This window comes from Lissotriton vulgaris, chromosome 3_1 (genome assembly GCF_964263255.1).
Source record: "Lissotriton vulgaris chromosome 3_1, aLisVul1.2, whole genome shotgun sequence".
Taxonomy (NCBI): Eukaryota; Metazoa; Chordata; class Amphibia; order Caudata; family Salamandridae; genus Lissotriton; species Lissotriton vulgaris.
Window position 1 is genome coordinate 1,083,496,691 of NC_141689.1, and position 21,248 is coordinate 1,083,517,938.

The 21,248-nt window shown below is 46.0% G+C and overlaps 1 protein-coding gene across 1 annotated transcript; it reads left to right on the plus strand.

Annotated features, from left to right (window-relative positions):
* Nucleotides 1-1,114: 1,114 nt before the first annotated feature.
* Nucleotides 1,115-6,753, plus strand: LOC147727450 (interleukin-8-like). Its single transcript, XM_086961522.1, has 4 exons — nt 1,115-1,323; nt 1,802-1,937; nt 3,626-3,709; nt 5,388-6,753. The coding sequence occupies exons 1-4, from the start codon at nt 1,260-1,262 to the stop codon at nt 5,407-5,409; spliced, it is 306 nt and encodes a 101-aa protein (XP_086817648.1). The 5' UTR covers nt 1,115-1,259; the 3' UTR covers nt 5,410-6,753.
* Nucleotides 6,754-21,248: the final 14,495 nt, after the last annotated feature.

Sequence of the window (21,248 nt, forward strand, 5' to 3'; positions counted from 1 at the left end):
ACACCTTCCTCCACAGAAACAATCCGAAGCAGCATTTTCCTCTTACTATGTGATAGAGGAAGAAACGAGGAGAAATAAAGTTATTTGTCCTCATAACGCCTCACCTCAAGAGGCGTAGGTTTTGGCAATTCCCCAGGTTTACATGCTCTCGTAAATCTGGATAAGAATCAGAATTCATGGGTGTGGCGTGGGAAAATCCACATCAACGCCTGAGGAACGCATCCCGAGTGCAGAGTAAGGCAACTCAGTCATTTGTACTCCAGCGGCGGCCAGTAGTGGGAGTACCGGCCGGGCGGTGACGTGAGGAGGGGGAGGGGCAGTGTGGGGGGTAGTAATGTATGAATTCCGGACCTTAGCAGGTAAGTAAACATATAAATAAATAAAACGAATTTCGTTGCGCGCACTGCATCACCAAATGCGATGCATTGACCGCCCACTCCCACTACCGGCAGCGGCTGTTGTACTCCCTTACCATACTCCATATCTATGGGGCCATTCAAAGCCACGCATAGTGGCTGTGCCTGGCCTCACAGATATGATTTTGTGATTTGCCCCGCCAGAGCGCTACAAAAAGTGATGCTCCGCCGGGGCTAGGAGCTGCTAAATATGCCTCTAAGGATTCAACAGACATGTCATGCTCTTTTTGCAAGTGAGATAAAATAGCAAAAAAACGTGCTGAGGCGACCCGCGCGTGGCCCCCTTGCTGGAGGTCTGCTCATGCCTCGCGGTGACCTGCTTCCTCAGCTTAGACTTAGAGCAATGAGGGTTTTTCAATGGCTGACTCATGGCGGGGTTTCCCCTTCTACGACTACCTTGCTTTCTTCATTTAAAACAAACGGCGGTAGATAATCAAGGCATCGCAATTTATAATGGGTATTTAGATTAAATAAACAAACATAGTAAATTAGATAGGATTTTTTCTTAAGAAGCACGTGTCCATTTTTTTAAATTCTTTTTTTAAGTATTTGGGGAAGAAGTAGCCCCTGGCTTTGTGCCTTCGAGACAGGATGCGCAGCCTTTGAATCGCGTGAGCCGGATGAGTGACACGGGTCTGCTACTGCAAGGAAAGCCTGGAAATTCCTGTTGCGTAATTCCAGTCAGCACCGGTCCTTGGCGGCGCGCCCTGCTGCCTGCTGTATAAAGGGGCCACTCTGGGAGCTGAGAGAACAGAACTCCTTGGCGGCCTAAAAGCTTACTTTAGGAAGGCTGAGAAAAGAAACTCTTAGCAGCCAAGAAGAAACACTCGCATAACCACTGCAATGGAAGGAAAGTGCGTGCTCGCTGCTGTGGCCATTTGTCTGCTCTCTGCATCCGTGACTGAAGGTGAGGCCCGAAACATATATATTTTTTCCTGAAATACATTTTTCAAACCTTTTAGGAAGCTTTCTGAATATTTATGGTAAATGATAAGAAATCAGGTAGTGCAGCGCACAGTTATATTATTTTGATATTTTATGTTTTATATTGCCTTTCATGTAAAACGAGTTTTTTTAAAGTATAGCGACATTTATTTCAAAGGGTATTTAGATTATATAATTTTTTTTTAAAAAGTGAATTTTATCAAATTAATCTCGTTTTGGTCGCACCCATGAGAGGAGCGGACAGTCTTGCAATTTTTAAAGATATACAATAAAGTGCATATTTGTCAGCATGCTCCATATCACGAGGGCGAGCTTCACCCATTCGAAGTAAGCATGCTGGGACTTGTAGTTTGTAGTACAGACCTAGAAGCCTCAATCTGATGTGCGCTTTCTGGATCGCGTTTTATGTTGACTCATGGAATCCCGCCATTTTCTTCTAGGCATGTCATTGGCAAGAATGGGAACGGAGCTGCGCTGCCAGTGCATAAAGACGGAGTCTAATTTCATCCACCCCAAGCACATTCAGAACGTGGAGCTCATCCAGAGCGGGGCTCACTGCAAGAATCTAGAAATCATGTGAGTACCTGAGACAATGCTTTTGCTCTTGTGTAAATAAGATAAATAGCGCTATGTGAAAGTGCTCTTCTGCAGGGGTGTTTTTCTCTCACTAATGCCATTCTGCCCATTAAATACATTCATTTTCTCTGCCCAAGCATCTGCGAAATAGACGGTTCGTCCTCTGTTTTTTGGGGGTGGGTTAGACATAAGTAAATCCGGGTGTACCGTGAGGCCCTGCAGTTTCCTCTACTGCACCAGCCATAAGGAAAGTGCACAGGTGGTCTGGACTCGAACCCAGTTTTAGCATTTCCCCCAGAAGTTGGAGCATTGTCACTGAACTTCAAATCCGGCCACCTGCTGTCACCTCGAGCCCTTCCCTCGTTGCCCACGTGCACTGCTTACAATGCCTCCTACCTGGAAGGATAGTAGTTGTACACTATGTCTACTCTACTAGTCACCTGCGCCGAAGCAGGCTGTCAGAAGTGACTATCCTGGGACAGCTCAGAGCAAAGTCTGCCCCTGGTTTTTGTAGTACCGGAAACACACGAAAATCGCTGTTTATACAGTCATTTGTACAGTGCCTCATTTGTGCACGCAGTTAAAGTTTATTGCGGGATTGTTAATACTTTTAGTGTTGTAACATTCCACTGAGTAGCAAAGGCACCTCTTGCAACAAGACAAGGCCGAACCTGAAGTCCAGAGGTCATTAACAGGGTTAAATTAACACACGCCTGGTCACCAGAGCTGCAATGCTTTAGCAAAGTGTGAAGCAGTGTTGAAGGAAAATGAGAGTAGGGATTTAAAAAGATTAAGAGAAAGACAAAACACCTGCCTAATAATTAAATAATGTTTCCTCTGCCATGCACAAGGCATGCATTGTGTGCCTGGTTTGCATGTGTGATGGGGAGGGAGGTCGGTATCTGGAGCTGCAGCTGCATTCCGTTTTGCTTATCCATGATATAAGCTTTTAAGGAGACAGAGGACCGGCAATGGAAGTGCAGACTGGGCCTCGATCTGAGTCTTGACCACAATATGTAACACAAAGAAGCCCCAGGTCTTGAGAAGGGATGGATGCTAACGATACGCGCTCCAGGCACTTGATTAGCTAAATTCAACAGATAAAAGTAGTTTGTTAAAAGGCAAGTTGTCTTGCTTTCTTGGAATTCACCTAATGGGGGCGGTAAGCGATTTAGCCTTTGGCTCGTATCCAAGTCAAAATACAGAGTTTTCCTTTAGAGTTTTGTGATATTTTTTCTGAATTCAACCCTCTCACAAACCACAAAAATAAAATCCAATCAAGTTTGCCTGATCCATGGTCTCTTCCCTAAGAATATCCAATAACACTTCTGAGAAATTAAAATTAAACAGCATTCTGACCATAGTGTCTATTTTTCGAAAACATGTGCATCTGAAGTCATGGGTTATGCGTGTCACACATTTAGGCCCTTGCGATTTATGTATAAATTATGGATGTGTAAATACAAATTGGTAAAGTGGGTCACTGATGAGCATTTACTGAGCAGAAACCACCGAGCCTGTCAATTTAATTATATCATAATTAAATGTAATCTGCTCTATATAATAGAGGTCAGTACTTTATATTCAGTAGGGATATCACTCTTGTGGGCGATAATTAAATAAGTGAAGTTGTACAAGGGCCGTGACACAAGACCTCTAATGCGTTTCCTCTCCTTTCTTCCGTGCAGTGCCACTCTGAAGTCTGGGCAGGTCGTGTGTCTGGATCCTTCGGCTAAGTGGGTGGAGAAGATCATCAAGATGATGCTGAAAAGGTAAGATAGAATACTTTTTCTATTTTCATGAATTGCATGTTGAACGTTTAATGCGTTCTAGTCTTCCAGAGTCAGAATGTTTTCCATCGACCTCCTGGTCCACCAGAGAACAGAGGTCTCCATGGAGTCCCTGGTCATCAAGAGGTTACTGAGGCTTCAGAGTTATCTACTGTCTAGTCAGCCAGAGGACAGAGTGTCTCCAGGGACTAGTCAGTCAACCTTAGGGTAGGAAGGGTCTCTCGTGACGTACTCCAAGAGGTAGTGACTACCTAGTCATCTAGAGGGCCGTAAGTGTCTCGAGTGGTACCGTAGTCATTTAGAGGGCAGTGAGGTTCTCCACTAATTACATTGTCACTAAAAGGCAGTGTGGTGCCCCTCCAGTTGTGTCAGACGCCAGTGGTGACCTAGAAGAGGAAAATGGAGTCCCTAGATCTGGATGTTTCAGCAATCCTAAACTCTGAAGCCATTTTGTACCGGCCTACAGGCCATGATTTTCCCTTACAGGCCATGAGGGCTATATGGCAGGGAAACATACAAAATCACTCATTACAGTGAAGTTTGAGGTGAGCAAGAACTAGGCGTCTCACCAAGTTGTGCCAAAATTATAGAAAGCAAAGACCCAGTTTCATGAACGAGCGTTTTACAAAATATCTCCTGGGTCGTTCTGCACCCCCTATATCATCCATCCTTTGTAGTTTGCCACTTGTAGCCACTAGTGACTGTAATGGAGCATAGATTTTGAACCGGAAGTATATGAACTTTGAGCCATCTTCACGTAATTGACACACAACTGTGGCTGGGTTGACCTCTGCATGCCCTTAGTCAAACTTTCCAGCCACTGGCGTAAGTAGGGTTAATAGGGCCACAGAGCAAGCAAGGAAAGTGGGCTCCCATCACCTTGTATTATTGTAAAATAAACGTCCATAACTCGGGTTCACTTGGCCCCTCACACCTCTGGGAGCAGGTGTCACTGCACCTGCTGCTGCACGACTGATGGCTGCGCCCCTGATCTCAGCATGGTTTAGTCTTACAAATATGTTGAAAGTAATAAAGCCATTCGTTCAAAATCTGATTTCCAGTTGCTTTTCTCAAAATCGAGGAGGGCCACACCCCCTAGCATCTTTTCAATCCGGTTTCTCGCCCTCCATCTTTTTTGGTCCTGCCAGCCTGTGTTTGTGTGCGAGCTCTGTGTTTACATTAAAACTGAGCACAGCTCGACGTAATTGAATGACTGCCTATTATGATCTTGTGCTGCGACCAATTTACGACCCATTCATTTTTCTTTCATTGCTCTAAATTATTGTTTCTGAAGTAATTTGCAATGCCCGCTGAAATTCTGACCAGCAGTGTAACATTTTGAAAACGTTTGTTTTTTGCCGCGCTAATGAAATTGCGCTACATTTGTGGTAAATCAGCTCCATTCTGTCAAAGTAACAGTGACAGCTCAACCGTGCGAATTTCTACCTCAGTGCTTTGCCTCTTTAGCAAGGTGTCTATCGAATCTATGCACCTACATAGGCTGAATGCTGCTCTGGTGCTCCCAGTCAACTGGCCAGAAGTAATTCTTTCACACAAATGTAAACAAATCTTTTTTGAGAGGGGTTTGTTTGAAATATTGTGGTGAGCTTCTGTTGTATGTACACACATTTTAACGCAATCACCCTTTCATTTTTTGCAGTTCCAGAAAAGAAGACTCGTAAAGCCGCCAATAAAGAGGGAGGCTCAAGAATTCTTCTCTGCCTCCAGGAACCCATCTTCAGAAAGAAGCCAGCTCTTTACAGCGCCTAGTAACTCTGACACTTGAAATGTTATTTATTCATGCTTCAATTGAAAGCTAAGTTTAAATTAATTACTGTAGGTCTGCGTGTTTACGTCTCTGGAAAGCTCTATGTGGTTCCTTGAAGGCGCGTGTTCAGGCGGACTCTCTGTTTACGTGCATACAGGGAGGAGGCGGAAATCCTGACCCATAGGGGTCCCACTAGGATTGGCTGGTACATGGGAGACCCTTTCGAGACCCTGCTGGCCAGTGGTCAAAGGGACATCAAGAAAAGAAGTGTCCACGTGAAGATATTCTGTGAAAAGGGAAAAAACGCCAGAGACTCAAATACCCTGTTCTGCCTGGATGCGGACAGCGCCCCCACTTTCCTCTCAATGGGAGAGTTTGGGGTTTACCTCTAGAAGGGCATATTTAAGAAGAAAGTGATTCTTAATTTATGTGCTAGAGTTTTTGATGCTGTTCTGTTTGAATATGGTCATTAGCATTTCAGCAGCATTTGTATTTTTGTATTTAAATTAATTTATTATAAATATATGTTGAGAAATATTTATTTAATGCACTGAGAAATATTTATTAAATGCACTTGTTAAAAAAGAATGAGGAAGGAGGAATTTTGTGAAGGAGTAATGTTTGTAAAACAACTTTATATTATTTGTGAAACGAATATAATATATTCAAATATATGTATTTATTAATTTATTGTAATAAAAACCAATGGGTACAATTCTCAAGTGACAGTGTTCTTGGTGACGCTCATTACTGCGAGACAATTGATTCTAATTTAAGTATGAAGTGTCAAGATTTGGAAAACCCCAGAAACATGTAAGAGCATTTTGGTACTATTTCTGACCTGTAAACAGCCAACATGACAACTCAGAATGACAGATATGTAATATCATAGGCAGGGTAGTGGCTGGAGTAAATGTATGAAGAGTTGGCTAACCATGGTTTTGTTTCTGGTTCCTATAATGAGAGAACTGCAATGCATGCAGGATGTGATATATGCCATAAAGTTTGTTAAAGAAACATTATCATGGACATCAATTACAGATTGACAAGGATAGTGACTACTGCCCATGGCTAGCCCATTGGCACGCCCCTTGTTAGCTTACTTGGTCGTGAAGGCAACACCGGGAACAGATAATAAATAGGGCTTGCCATCTCCTACCTTGTCAGTAGCAAATAGGAGGGTATTGGCGGCTAGTGACAGGACAAGAGGTCAACACTGTAACGTCATTATAGGTCAAGGTGTGTATGATGTCACAACAATGATGATATTCTGGTGAATTGATGTCCATGAAAACTAACATGAGCAATATCTGCCATCAAAATCCCGAATGCATTATTCTTTCAGAAATGCAAAACTTAAGACATGGGAAACACTTCCGTCCAGTGCCTACTTTGGAAAAAGGAAAAGGGCCCAGGTCCAAAGTTTTATTCAGAGTCGTGTGGCGTTACCAAAGGTCTGTGTTACAAATATCAAGGCTGCATAGTCTTGATTCCACCTCATGCCTCTTTCTTCCAGCGACTGACCCTCTTTGCCCCTTTATCTTTCTTTCGCAGGTTCTTTTTCATCCCTGCTGCCTCTCATTGCTGCAATGTTTCTCTCTTTTTCTTCCTTCTTCTTTCCTTCTTTTGTGTTTTTCTCTCTCTTTCTTTGGATCAATATCTTTTGAGGAAAAATAAATGCTAGTCCCCAAAATCAGTGCCGGTGGGCTCCACCTGAACCCATTGGCTCACATTAAGCTCTGTGTCCCTGCGTCAAATTGAGTCTGTGCCTCTTGTAGATAACTGTTCATAGGTATCAATTTTTTTCTGTGTCGGACCTTTTTTCAAGTGATAACGAAAGTGAACCTGCTGCTGCTATCCACTGATCAGGACACTGAGTACTTGGTCTGCTATGGAAGATGGTCTTCATGCATCCTTGTCTCTCCGGGTAGCTGTGGATGAGCTGTGAAGTCTTAGCTGAAAGAAGGAGGTATAAGGCTGTGTTAGGATACAGCTCAAGAAAGATATCACAATTACAATGAAGATGTGAACATTCGGCCAGAATTGTGCTCTGTAAGCACACAACAATTATATCAAAATATAACAAAAATAAAAACAAAGGTCACACACTAATAATCAATCACACACGCAAATGTACATAAAAATGATAATATAGAGGTAAATAACGTCACCTGGTTCTATGTAGTCTACGTTGTTTACATTTACTAAATGACCATGCACACTGGAAGAAAGGAACACATATAACGCAATGAGGTACTGTAAAAACAGTTGGATGATTCAACAAACAGCAAAGATATAGTGCTCACCACAACACCTCGCTCTAGAGGCAGACTCCCAATCCTCTCACAAATGTGGTCACCTGGTAACAGACACACAAATTGTGGTTTAAAATAGAGCCGGGGAAAATCCACTTATCTCCTGGTTTAGCGTTAGGAGCTGGCTCACTCTTAGAATGGAGGCATTTTGTGATCTGGGTTTCTGGTTCACCAGCTCCATACCGTGGGTCATCAGTTGCATTCTGAGGGGCGACCAACCCCATTGATGAAGGGGGCCAGACTGCGGGGTTACCCACTGAAACAAAGGGTTTGTAGGCTCAGAAGCAAAGTGCATACACCAAGAGCCTAAATCACAAAGGTAAATGTACCTTTTGTGTAAATTGACTCTTTATTTAGTATTCACAAACAACCAGTTTAACTCTACTAATACTAATTTTACAACTGCGGGGACTCACTAGTCAGGGCGGAGAACTCCAAACCTAAAAAGATAGGCCCTCTTTTTTTTTAATGAGTTCTCCGCCCCAACATTGAGGTTCTCCACACTCATAAACTTACTATTAGTAAAATTAAACTCGTAGTTTGTGAATACCATCAAAGTAGTGAACTTACACAAAAGCATATGTTTACCTGTATGTTCACAAGCAAAGGGCACACACTGGGACATCTCAGGTCCTCCTCAGGCCCATTTCAGTACAGCTGGTGCAGTGGCCAATCAGGTGCTGGACACTGCCCCTAAAAGTTAGGATTAGGACTACAAAAGCAATACAAAAGGGTGCAAGAAGAGAGTGTGCTTGCCAAGCAGTTTCACCACTCACCTAAGGGCAGCAGTGGTCGATGTACATCCATGATGCAGCTCTCTTCTGATCTTTGGTGAGTAGAGGATTCATCAGCAATATATTCATAGCTCTTACTCTGGGGCCTTCAACAGAGGCAAGTCATTCAGCAGTGGAAGGACAGACCAGGCCATCTTCAGAAGGATTTTCATGCTCAGGCCTAGTAAATGAGAATAATCGATAAAGCACGTGTTCGCAGAAAGGTTTCTTGGTGCTAAGTAACTGAGGAATTATCAAGGTAGAATTAAAAAGGCAGGCCTAACACCCGAAGCCTGTTGGGACGACCATGTTTTAACATTTTCCTGAAAGCTTTAATTGCAGTTGCTAAAAGGAGGTGATCAGGAAGAGAATTCCAAAGGGTTGGTGCCTGGGCCGAAAAACTCTGGCCGTCCATTAATTTTTCCCAAAATCTAGGAGTCTCTAAACAATTGGCCTTTGAGGATCATAAAGAGGTGAATGCGAGTGTATTTTCTAATCTTGTTTGATATAAACTAAGGGACCAGTTCTTCAATTGCTTCGAAGGTGATACAGTAGATCTTAAATTGTATTCTTTCCTTAATGGGAAGCCAATGCAGCTTTTTTAATAAGGGTGCCGCATGTCACTTGGGAATCTATAGAGGAGGCCTGCAGCTTCATTTAGTACTACTTGGAGCATGAAAACAAAATGTTTTGGTAGAGCAGTATAAACTGAGCTGGAGCATTGTAGCCTTGAAAGGATAGAAGCCATAATTACTGTTTTCAAGGCCTCAGTAGAAAGAAGATAAGTACATTTCCTGACTATTTTCAAGAAGAAAATACATTTTGAGACCACCGCTCCAGTCTGGGTTGACAGGGTGAGCCCACCATCAAGCATTACCCCGAGGTTATTTGCTGATGGCTTTGGTAGGGGCAGATTTCCCATCTCAGAGGGCCAACAGCTGCTATCTCAGAGATCTATCACGTTGTTCAGTATCACAGTCTCTGTTTTTTCTGGATTTCGTTTGAGTTGGTTGTTCTCCATCCAATCCCAGATGTACATTAGGATGTTTGAGGGTTCCTGTAGGGGAGATATTGTTTACATTGAATGCAATGCAACACATTCCATTTCAATGTAATCGTTACAACGAGTTGCTGTAGGGGGCAGAAGGTGTTGGATTTAAAATCCAGCACCTTGCCTACTGTTGCACAGACTGGAGATGGAATAGTAAATTATACTTTACCAACATTATACGCCCCCTACAGCAAGTCGTTGTAATGGTATGCAATGTAACAAATGGCTGTTGTGACGACCGCGTTGTAATGGAATGCGTTGTATCGCATTCGAGGTCACACCGCATATTCTCCTGTAGCATTGCCAAGTTGTTATATAGGCAAAGGAGGAGCTGAGTGCCATCTGCAACGCCCCCTACAGCAAGTCGTTGTAATGGTATGCGATGCAACAAACGGCTGTTGTGACGACCGCGTTGTAATGAAATGCGTTGTATCGCATTCGAGGTCACACCGCATATTCTCCTGTAGCATTGCCAAGTTGTTATATAGGCAAAGGAGGAGCTGACTGCCATCTGCATAGTTGTACACTCTGCATACCCTTAAGACCAGCATTTGTATTAGGGTGCTCAGTGTTTAATTTGAGCTGGTGGTTGCCAGTGGGCCCAATGGCATTCATTTTTGGAGACTGGCACTTATTTCTCCTGTTGGACTTGGCCCTTATGGCAGGTTCACCCCTAGACTTTTTGCTTGTAATGGTGACCTGGTGATGGTGATTTTTGGGTTCTGCGCACTTTCACTGTGTCCCAGTGGAAAGTGCGTGCGCACTCTGAGTGCATGTGATGAGATAGGCCTGCCCTTCTTATAGGAATGCATGGGGAATGTATGTGTCCCTGGTAGTTCCTGATGCGTGGGGTGTACAGGTTCGAATCTGATATGTGCAAACTCGTGAGAGTGAATGCTTCACAATGGCGTGTGTTGCATGAGTGTGTCATGTGCAGAAATGCCATTTCCAGGAGTTGGCATATTAGAGTAAAATGTGTCTGGCGTGTGATTGGCTGGAGCAGGCTGGTGAGCCTGGCTCCAGGAAGGCTGGATGGGTCTGCCCAGTGGTGAGTGGGAGATTAGCATGCTGATGGCTGGGGATGAGTGTACCTGTGTCCTGAACGAGGCTGGGTTTTCCCCAGACAATGCTGGCTCCGCCCCCTGTGGTGCGACTGATGACCCTAGCCCTGCCAGTGAAAGGAAGGGGTGGTTGGGCCATCAAGGGTACTCAAGGACCAGCTGCGACTGGGTCTGCCCCCACCCTGTGCCAGAACAAAGGATTTGGTGTATAAAAATGGGGCTGTGTCCCCACAGAAATTGTTCTCTTCCAGGATCCTGAGGGGGCTGCTGCTGCTGCTGGGCCAGAGGACCGCCACTTGGACTGTCTCCCTGCCTGGAGACCCAGTGTGCTGGCTCTGGGCCCAGCCTTGCCCCCTGCCTGCCCTGAAGGACTTTGCTGGAACTCTGCCCTGCAGAGGGCATCTGGGAGCGCTGTGCTTGTGCTCCCAGCACCTGGGAGCGCTTTTTGGACGCAGCGGTGAGGATGAGGATTTGTGTTTGCGTTGTACCACAGTAGCGACAGGCCACACTACAAAACTCTGCATTTTAGATGACCACATTTTAGGGGATTATTGTTTTTGAAGTTCCATTATTTTCTGCTCCTGAAGGTATCATTGTGCAATTGTGTCCAGTACATTTGTTCCCCTGCCCCGCGCCCAGAGTTGGTACCTGTGTCACGTGTGGTCAGGTTGAGGAATCAGGGGTGGTAGAAACTGCCTTACCAGACCGAGGGGGGGTTGTGTGTGAATGAATGGTGTGTGGCACTAGGTAAGTGAGTGTGAGTTCTCTGGGAGAGGGAACTTGCTGAACCTTTGTGAATTGTGTACTCCTGTTTAAGCTCAGACCCTTAGGTTCCCTGTATGATCTTGTCTCTAGAACGTCCTGCCAAGATGGAGCTTGTCTTTGATCTCAGTGATCTAGTTTGGTACAATACGCAGGAGTTGGAAGGGTTCTGCAGAGAGAGAGACATAGGGGTGGATGGGTCAGATACTAAGTACGAACTTAGGAGCTACCTGGTCCGATGGTGTAAGGAACAAAGGGATCTTGAGCGCAGTGAGGAAAGGGCCCGGGCCTCACACCAGGAGGGTAGTGGGTCTGTGGGGAGCCCTGAAGATTCAGAAGAGGAGGAAGAAAATGATAGCACAGGGACGCCAGCAGATAGTGAGGACCCCATAGATAGGGAGTCCCTTGCTGGGTCCAGCGTAGGAAGCAGCGCCTCATCCCTTTCCCTGTCCCCAGAGGAGCTGGAAGATAGGAGGAGAGAAAGGGAACACCAGCTGGCCTTAGAGAAGCTCAGGTTAGAGCATGCCCAGGCTATGGCGCAGCTGGAGGTTAAGAAGCAACAGCTAGAGACTGAGAGGGTCTTAGCGCAGGAAAGGATAGAGGAGGCTGAGAGGGCCTCCACCAGAGGCAAAGTAGCTCTGGAGGGTAGACTATCCCCTGCGCGCAGTGTTGATTGTCTGGATTCCCCGGGGAGGGTTGAGTCCAGTGGTGGCAGCTATATAGATTTCAGTGTAGGAAATCCCAGTTCCCCGAGTATGGTTCCTGTTTCCCCAGAGGAGGAGAATAGGTTGAGGTTTAGGAACCTTAGGAAACCGTCTCATCAGTCTTGGGAAGATTTTGTGGATGACTGTTGTGGAGCCCTGTGTGATTGGGTACGGGAGCCCACGAAATGTGATTGGGACATATTGTTTGATATGTTTCTCAGAGAGCAATTGCTCAGTGTTGTTTATCCAGGATTGCGCCTACACCTGGTAGGGTGTGGATTGTCTGAACCATACGAGCTTGCAGAGGAAGCAGACCACTGGGAGAGTGCAAGAGGTTCTTTAGAGTCCCTAGTGAGTGAGTCCAACAGTAGTGGTATAGGTATCTTCCAGCCCAGCGTGGTGGAAGAGGCTCAGTGTAGCCCAGCTAGGTCCCAGTATAGTGAGAGGGGTGGAGGGGCTGACTACCTGGCTCAGTGGAGCAGGAGTCAGTGGGAGGCTGAGAGTCCCCAGAGGCCCGAAGCCCTATCTCAAAACCTGGGTGGTTTCTTGAGGGAACACCAGGTTAGGGACCTAGGCTGTCCTGTTAGTACACTTGAGGAGGATCTCCTAGTGTCTAGGGAACCTGGAGCATCTGTAACTAGAGCTCCAGTGGTTCCAGTGTCCGGCAGTGCTACTCCAGGAGGGAGTGCACAGGAGTCCGAAGTGAGGAGTGATTGGGGGATGAGTTTCCCAGTGGATGCACCAGTGGACCAGAGACTAGCCAGTTGGGCTAGATCTTCTTGGGAGGACCCGGGTGGCGCCACTTCTGTGCTGGGGGGTCTCTGCGCACTGTCAGGTGGACAGGAGACAGGAGATCTGCGCCAGGCAGACAGTCACACGATACATGGGTCATGTGTCAGCCTCAGGGGGATGGTGTGTGAGTCCCCAGAAGTCCTGGAGTGCCAGGCAAATATTCCGCCAAAGGTTTTAGACCGGAGGTTGGGAGGCCAGGTTCAGGGTCAGCCTGACCTGAAGGGTAGGATGACTGTAACTAGTGTCCTGACCGGTTCTTCTTCCAGCGGAACTTCTCCAGTTGGGAGAGGGCAGACTTCTGGAAGGGGGTGCAGAGGGTGGGAAAGCCCACCTCTGACCCTGGTGCAGCCTGAGGGGTTAAACCCTGGGTTGGAATGGCGTTGTAAGGGTACCCCTCGCAGGAGGAGGAGGAACCCTAGAAGAAGAGGTAGGGGGAGGAGAGCCTTCCCTGAGACTCCTGGTCCGCCTGAGGTTGTAGGCCCTAGGCTGGAGAACCAGTGGCAGTCTAGTCCTGTCTTGCAGACAGGAAGAGTGGAGAATGGCTACTATGTACCAGGGGTTACTATCCCCCACTCTGTGAATAGGCAAGGACCGGTGGCACCTGGGTGGCCCAGGGCCTGGTCCTGGCCGCGGACAGCTTGGGAGTACCAGTGGGGTAGCCCAGTTGTTCCAGATAGTGGTTTTAGAAGGAATCCCATGGGTTCACCGTGGCGTAGAACAGGAGGGTGTCCCTGCAGTTGCGGGCCCGCGTCCGTGTTCTTTCGCCCCAAGCAGGGAAGTCCATCACGGTGGTGATTGTTCTACCCTGCGTTTTGGCTGGAAGGGGGTTGTGTTGGACTTGGCCCTTATGGCAGGTTCACCCCTAGACTTTTTGCTTGTAATGGTGACCTGGTGATGGTGATTTTTGGGTTCTGCGCACTTTCACTGTGTCCCAGTGGAAAGTGCGTGCGCACTCTGAGTGCATGTGATGAGATAGGCCTGCCCTTCTTATAGGAATGCATGGGGAATGTATGTGTCCCTGGTAGTGCCTGATGCGTGGGGTGTACAGGTTCGAATCTGATATGTGCGAACTCGTGAGAGTGAATGCTTCGCAATGGTGTGTGTTGCATGAGTGTGTCATGTGCAGAAATGCCATTTCCAGGAGTTGGCATATTAGTGTAAAATATGCCTGGCGGTGATTGGCTGGAGCAGGCTGGTGAGCCTGGCTCCAGGAAGGCTGGATGGGTCTGCCCGGTGGTGAGTGGGAGATTAGCATGCTGATGGCTGGGGATGAGTGTACCTGTGTCCTGAATGAGGCTGGGTTTTCCCCAGACAATGCTGGCTCCGCCCCCTGTGGTGCGACTGATGACCCAAGCCCTGCCAGTGAATAGAGAGGGTGATTGAGATAAAGAGAGTACTCAAGAGCCAGCTGCAACTGGTTTCTCCCCACCCTGCACCCTTAGACAAAGAAATGTGGTGTATAAAAATGGGGCTGTGTCCCCACAGAAATTGTTCTTGTTCCAGGATCCTGAGGGGGCTGCTGTTGCTGCTGCTGGGCCAGAGGACCGCCACTTGGGGTGTCTCCCTGCCTGGAGACCCAGTGTGCTGGCTCTGGGCCCAGCCTTGCCCCCTGCCCCTTGAAAGGACTTTTGCTTTACTTATTTGGCCGGTAGCGCTGGGAGCGCTTTACTTTCATGGCCTAGCGCTGGGAGCACTTGATTTCACTTGTGGCGCTTGAGAGCGCTGTGTTTTCCTGGCAGCGCTGGGTAGCGCTGTATTTTGCCCCCCTAGCGCTGAGAGCGCTTGATGTCCTGTTAGCGCCTCGGGGCGCTTTCTGCTTGCCAGCCGGTGCCCACCCGGCATTTTCTCTAGTGCTGAACCCCTCGAGTACCCACCTCGAGTTATTGTTGATTCCTTAATTTAAGCGGCTGCCCACGCCGCATTTGCCCGTGGAATCACCGCCGCAGCCCGGAGTGCTCTGAAAACGTTGCCGGGCCGCTGCCAAGTGCGACCCGGAAGTCCCGCCTCCACACCTCCAGGGCCGCGCTGCCTTTGGCGGCCCCCGAGGTCTGACCCGGAAGTCAGGCAAGCTGTGGAGGGACAACTTGACGCGGACCAGGAAGCAGGAGCCGCGGGAGCCTACTCCGCGCTCCTGCTTGTGGAGAAGAGGCTTCCTTAACTACCACGGCCCCAGGGAGAGCCCCGTGGTGACCGGCCTGAAAGAGGGAGGTTACGGAGTCTCCGTCGAGAGCGCCCAGCACGCCGCCAAGACGGAGCCGAGGAGGAGCCCCGCCCCCCAGAGTCCTGGTGAGTGCTGCGCTGTGTCTCCGGTGCTGGGGGGGCGTCACCTGCATTTCGAGTCCCCAGGAGGGGGGCTCCATCGAAGAGGCAGCATTTGTTTGATAAAGGAGCCCGGAGAGGCTCAGGGGGCAGTTGTTGAGAGCCGGAGAGGCTCTACCTTGTCGGGGCACATTGTCGGTGCCCGCGCCCCCCCCTCGGGTGTTCAGAGCCTGCGAGGCTCAGGGGCATTTTCTGTTTGCGAGCCACGAGGCTCGAGGGGGCGATTCTTAATTCCAGAGCCCAGCGAGGCTCAAAGGTCCCACATTCATGCTTAGAGCCCAGAGAGGCTCAGGGGTACATTTTGTTTATTCAGAGCCCAACGAGGCTCCAAGGGGACAGTCATTCTGCAGAGCCTGTGAGGCTCCCCCATCGTGTTGGCCCCATCATTGTGCTACCCAGTTGCCCAGCACTTTGTGGGCAACTGCCACGTTTAGGCCCCCTGACATTGGACACAGGGCGTCCTAGCCCTAACAAGGCCAGATGGCCTAGGGACAGTCACAGGTGGTGACTTACGTGAGTTTGGCGCAATTGTTCATTTTGCTTACACCTCTGAATGTATTGTGATGCATCATGTGTTTTCCTCCCTTACACCTCTGAATGAATGTTATGCATTGCATCATGTGTTATGTTCTTACACCCCTACAGGTATGGTGATATGTAGGTGGTTGTTTTCTCCCTAGTACAAGTGGTGCTAGTGAGGTCCTGTTACCAGTGATTACTGGTTGTGTGCTCTATTTTTATATTGGGTGCTACAGTGATTTTACATTCAAAAGTGCTATTTCTAAAAGTGCTAACTTCTAAAAGTGCTGATTCCTGACAGTGGTCCAGGTGGCCCTGTCTTGTAAATATCCCCTGTAAATTCTGCCCGTGCCCCTGGCACATTGTAAAGTGTGTGTTTTATCTAATGTGCTTTGGTGTAATACAAAGGCTATTTATATATAACCTTGTGTGGAGTTTCCTTTGTGGTGGACCTTGGGTGTTGTTGCTGGGGTGCGTGCGCAAATACTTAACTCATATCGCCTCCAAGTTTAGCCTTGCTGCTCGCGCCACGTTACCTAGAGGGTGAGTAGGGGTTATCTTGGCGTGTAACTCCCTTGCCCTGACTTGGGAGTGGTGGTCTCTGACTGACCTTGGCGCAAGCCCTGGCCAGCCAGGGATCCCATTTCTAACATCTCCTCTTCAGATATTAAACACGAGCGAGAGAGAGCAAAACACGAATGGGAATAACAAAGGAAGAGAAAGACGGAAATGCGTGCACAAAAAGAGAAAGCAGGAACCTGCGAGAGTCAGATAAAGGGTCCGGGAGTGTCTGGTAGTGGATTAAAGGGGACTGAGGTGAATTCAACACTATACAGCACATCAGCACATCGATTTTCAGCAGATCAATTTCTACTAGCACTGTCTAGCAGAACTGTTTGCAGGGGGACTCATTCTTTTACAAATTAAGCACTGAGCTTGCCAATGTATATGTTAAACAGATGTGGGGATAAAGATGATCCTTGAGGGACTCCTTAAGTTATGGAGATGGGGGCTGCAGTATAGGGTGCCCATTAAATTGCCTAGGCCCAGTCTTGCCGAAAATATTTCTGACAAATCATGCCCAAGTACCTGAAATGAGCTGCCCTTAAATGGCTGACTAAAGATCTTTTTTCGAAGGCAGCTGATAAATCCCAATTGCATCAGAGAGGATGTGAGCCTAACGTCATCGCCTAGCTACAGATCATTGACTTCTGCCAAGATCACTGGTTCAGTGCTATGAGGAGGAAAAAACCCTGCTTGCAACATCTTAAAGTAATCCGAGTTTTGTAGATGACTGCAAATATCCTTTGCTACATGTGCCCCCTAGATTATTGCAGAATAGGGAAACTGGACAACAAGTTTTTTAGCACGCCAAAGTCATCCTATTGTTTTTTCAACAGTGGGATAACTCTGGCCTTTTTAAAGGTGTTAGGAATGAATCCTTGCATTAAGGATTTGTTCAGTGAGATCATGAGCAGGGCTTCAATAACCTCAGCTAAGTTTCTCATAATACACAGGGGGTATAACTCAATTGGTGACTCTGATGTCATTCTTTTCATTAGCCTCTGAAGATCACTTTCATTGAGAAAGGTTAGAAGAGTGAAGGTTGCAAGGATTAGCATGTTTTGCAATTTGAGAATCCAAGGCACTTTTTGTAATGCTTGATTTTATTAACTCAATTTCATCTATACAGAAAATATTAAGGATAACATAAAAATCATGAGAGGATTCTATAGTTAAAATAGCTTGCTTAGAAGTTTTGCTTGGGTTAGTTTTCTTATGGAGTGCATAGCTACCCAACCAGTGATAATACAGTACAGATTAACCCAGTAAAGCTGTAATAAAAAAGCCATGTTTTGAGATTTTTCCTGAACAAAGCTTCGCTGGGACGAAGTCGAAGCTGAAGTGGAAGGGAGTTCCAGAGTTTGGAGGCCAGATATCTAAACAAGCATCCCCAAGCTCTGGCTTAGCTGAACCTATATTGTAGTGCTCGATTGGACTTTGCTGACCACAGAACACCGGTCGGCTCGTAAAATCGAAGCAGGCCTCTCATGAACCTAGGCCCAGAGTGTGAGATAGCCATGTAAACAATGCCTCATGCCTTGAACTTAATCCTTTTTAGGTCGAGCCTAGGCAGCGTGCATGCGCTGTCTGCTAGACCTGCTGTAGTCGAAAAACGACTTTGGTCCCAGATGCTGCTCATCACACATTCATGCCAGTGTCTTTCTTGTTTGCTGCCTCCTAACTCATTTGGCTGTCCATAAATCAATTCTGTTCAAAGACAGATGAGCACTGGCCAATTACGGTTTCCTTACAATTTCATTCTTGAGCATTTGGTTGGAAGAACTCATTCCGTTTTTTAATTGTTGCTTTCCCTCCTTGCTGTTTGTTATTAGTTGTGTTCCAACCATCCACTGCCTTTCGGAATGTTCCCTTTGATCTTCCGTGTGTATATTTGGCTTCAAAGGCTTTTGCTTGTTCTAATTTTTACATTTCCTTAGCATTTAATCTTTTACAGTAGCTGTGTTTTGTTTTCATTGTTAATGCAGCTCTAGCTACACGATTGCAGTGATTTATCTACTTTTATTTATTTTGCTGAGGAGTGCACTTCTCAGAAGTGTTTGTGTTTGTGTTTTGTTTCATCTTTAACACGCGCCTGCTCTGTGATTGCCTCACTTTATTTATTTATGTTAGTGGTGAGGGTGAAGCAGACTATCCATTTTCATACAAATGTATTGCCATTTTCGTGCGTATATTGGGCTACAAAGGCTTTCGCGTGTTCCCATTTTTACATTTCATTGACATTTAAGCTTCTCTAGTCGCTGTGTTTTGTTTTCACTGTTAACGCGGCTCCCGCTACCCGATTCTTTAGTTTTGTTGCAGTTTTATATATTGCGAACTTAACCCAGAGGTATTGGAGCACTTTACATGAGCACCAGTTATGTTACACAAGGACAAAATTGCAGTGCTTTATCTACTTTTATTGGCTTTGCTCAGACGAGCACTTCTCAGCAGGGATTATGTTTTGTTTCATCTTCAACGCGCGCCCGCTCAGCGATCACTTGATTTTATTTATTTTAGTGGTAAGGATGGAGTAGGTTATCCATTTTTTTTTTTTTTATTTCTGTAATTTTTTATTGTATATAAAAAAATATATATTTACATGGAGCATACATGAGTGGCGGAAAGAAAAAGGAGAAAAAGAAAAAAGAAGGGGTTTAAAACGAATTAGCATCATGAACCCTCCCAGTAATTTTGACAACATATAAAAAGACAAACAAATACATACCGGCATTTTTAAAGTTGGCACGTTTTTCTGAGGTGCAGGTAAGTTAACAACATTGTGAAAACTGCTCCTTGGCGCTCTTTTGCGTGCTTCCTTTATTCAGCAGTCCGTTTCGCTGTGCTTAAGAATGCAGCTTGAAATACCCCAGAAGGATGGCTTAATAAATGGGACTTGCTAAGTCACACCCCGTAAGCTCCACTGTTTCAAATTATGTGTGTTGTAGATAGGAAATAAAAGCTACAAACTTCCTTAAACAAGCCGTTTATTAGCAGCCGCATCTGTCAAGCAGGGGCTTGTTACATTCATTCTCCACAAGTTGGATGTGACTGAGGAACAGTTTTCATGTTGTCAAATACAAATGTGTACATATAAGAATATGCTGTAGGAAGATGCTGGCAGTATAAATTGCGAAGTTTTTGGTGGGTCTCCACACATATTTTTTTTATCTTGGCATCACCATGCGTTAATTTGAGGTTAGTTATTTTTTTTACATGTTTATTAGAAACGCTGCCAACGGAAGCAGCATACTTGACATTGCAGTGCTGCCTGTTCATGTTCTGATGTTTGCTTTACCTGGAATGCAAGGTATCATAAAAAGAAGAATGCTAGCCCTTAGAAGCATAACTTTTTCTAATGCTACTTGATGCTGATGTAATCATCTGCTGTATTTTTTTTTATTTTTCTTTCTGAGAAAATGTTCAACTGCAATATAGGCTAGAATGAACACTTTTGATACATGTTCAATTGAGAATATTTCGTTCTAGGTGGCTTTTGAATATGGTAAGCATGCATGTATGCCCTTCCTATTCTCTAGTTTTATCATTATTTCCCTTTAAGTTTAACAATATGCATATGTATACACAGCGGGCCGATTCACAGAACTAACTTAAGACAAAATCCTAAACTTACTACTTTTGGTATTCACAGAAGGCATTTAGTAGTAGTAAAGTTAGGATGTTGTCTTAAGTTTGACTTAAGACAAACTTAAGACAAAATCCTAACTAAAGTCTACCTTAAGTCTGTCTTAAGTCTTTCTTAAGTTTGTCTTAAGTCAAACTTAAGCCAAAATCCTAACTTTACTACTACTACTAAATGCCTTCTGTGAATACCAAAAGTAGTAAGTTTAGGATTTTGTCTTAAGTTAGTTCTGTGAATCAGGCCCTGTGCCACGATTTTTGTGTGAGACAATGCTAAAATCCAAAACAAAACGTTTTGATCACAGTTTACGTAAAAACCTTGCCATTTTCTAATGTATTCACATTTAATGTCTTCTGAATTTTGTTCCATATAGTTTGAGAGAGCGCTGTGGCTGCGCCTGAGACAGATGCTACCCTTGCTTATTAATTATAGTTGACATTAAAGATTCACAGGTTAGCTGCAAGGCCTTGCTCGTATTTCATGTGTGGGGCTGAATGTGAGTCCTACAGCAAGTTACTATAGTAATGCCTTAAGCACACACAGTCAAAATCTCTTACAGTAGTGTATAAGTCTAGTACACAATTCAAATAAGCGAAAGTCAACATATAACAAGCAAAATTCTTGACACATTATCGCTGTAGATTCGAAGGTTTAATGGTTCCACAACCAGCCGACACGTGTTTCATCGCGTTAGGAACAGTGTGTTTGCGACTACTCAGGGCTGCGCAATGTTTAGCTAGGGAAAAAAGGGAGGTCGCTCCACCGGTGATACTTCTGACCCGGCAGGGCCTGTGACCAAGTAGGAGCAAATTCTTGAAAAGCGTTGCAAAACAGAAGAGGTGCTCTTGCGTATGATTTCGGGGTACGGTGTCACTCTATTGGTAACAGATCCATTAATAAGTCAAAGTGGAGATCATGCTCCAGCCATGTGTTTCTTGGCAATAAGCCCGGGAGAGGTTTCTGGTACTCGTCTGGAGCGGATCACTTGCAGGGGGTGCGGTATCCATAAACAAGTGGTATAGGCTGATTACGGTGCTCCCGGGTCGCCGTGTTCCAAGTATAGGGTCGTACACTTGGAACACGGCGACCCGGGAGCACCGTAATCAGCCTATACCACTTGTTTATGAAAATCACACCCCCTGGCCATGGCAGGAGCATGACCTCCACTTTGACTTATTGATGCATCTGTTACTAACAGAGTGGCACCGTACTCCGAAAACATACGCAGGAGCACCTCTTCTGTTGTGCAACGC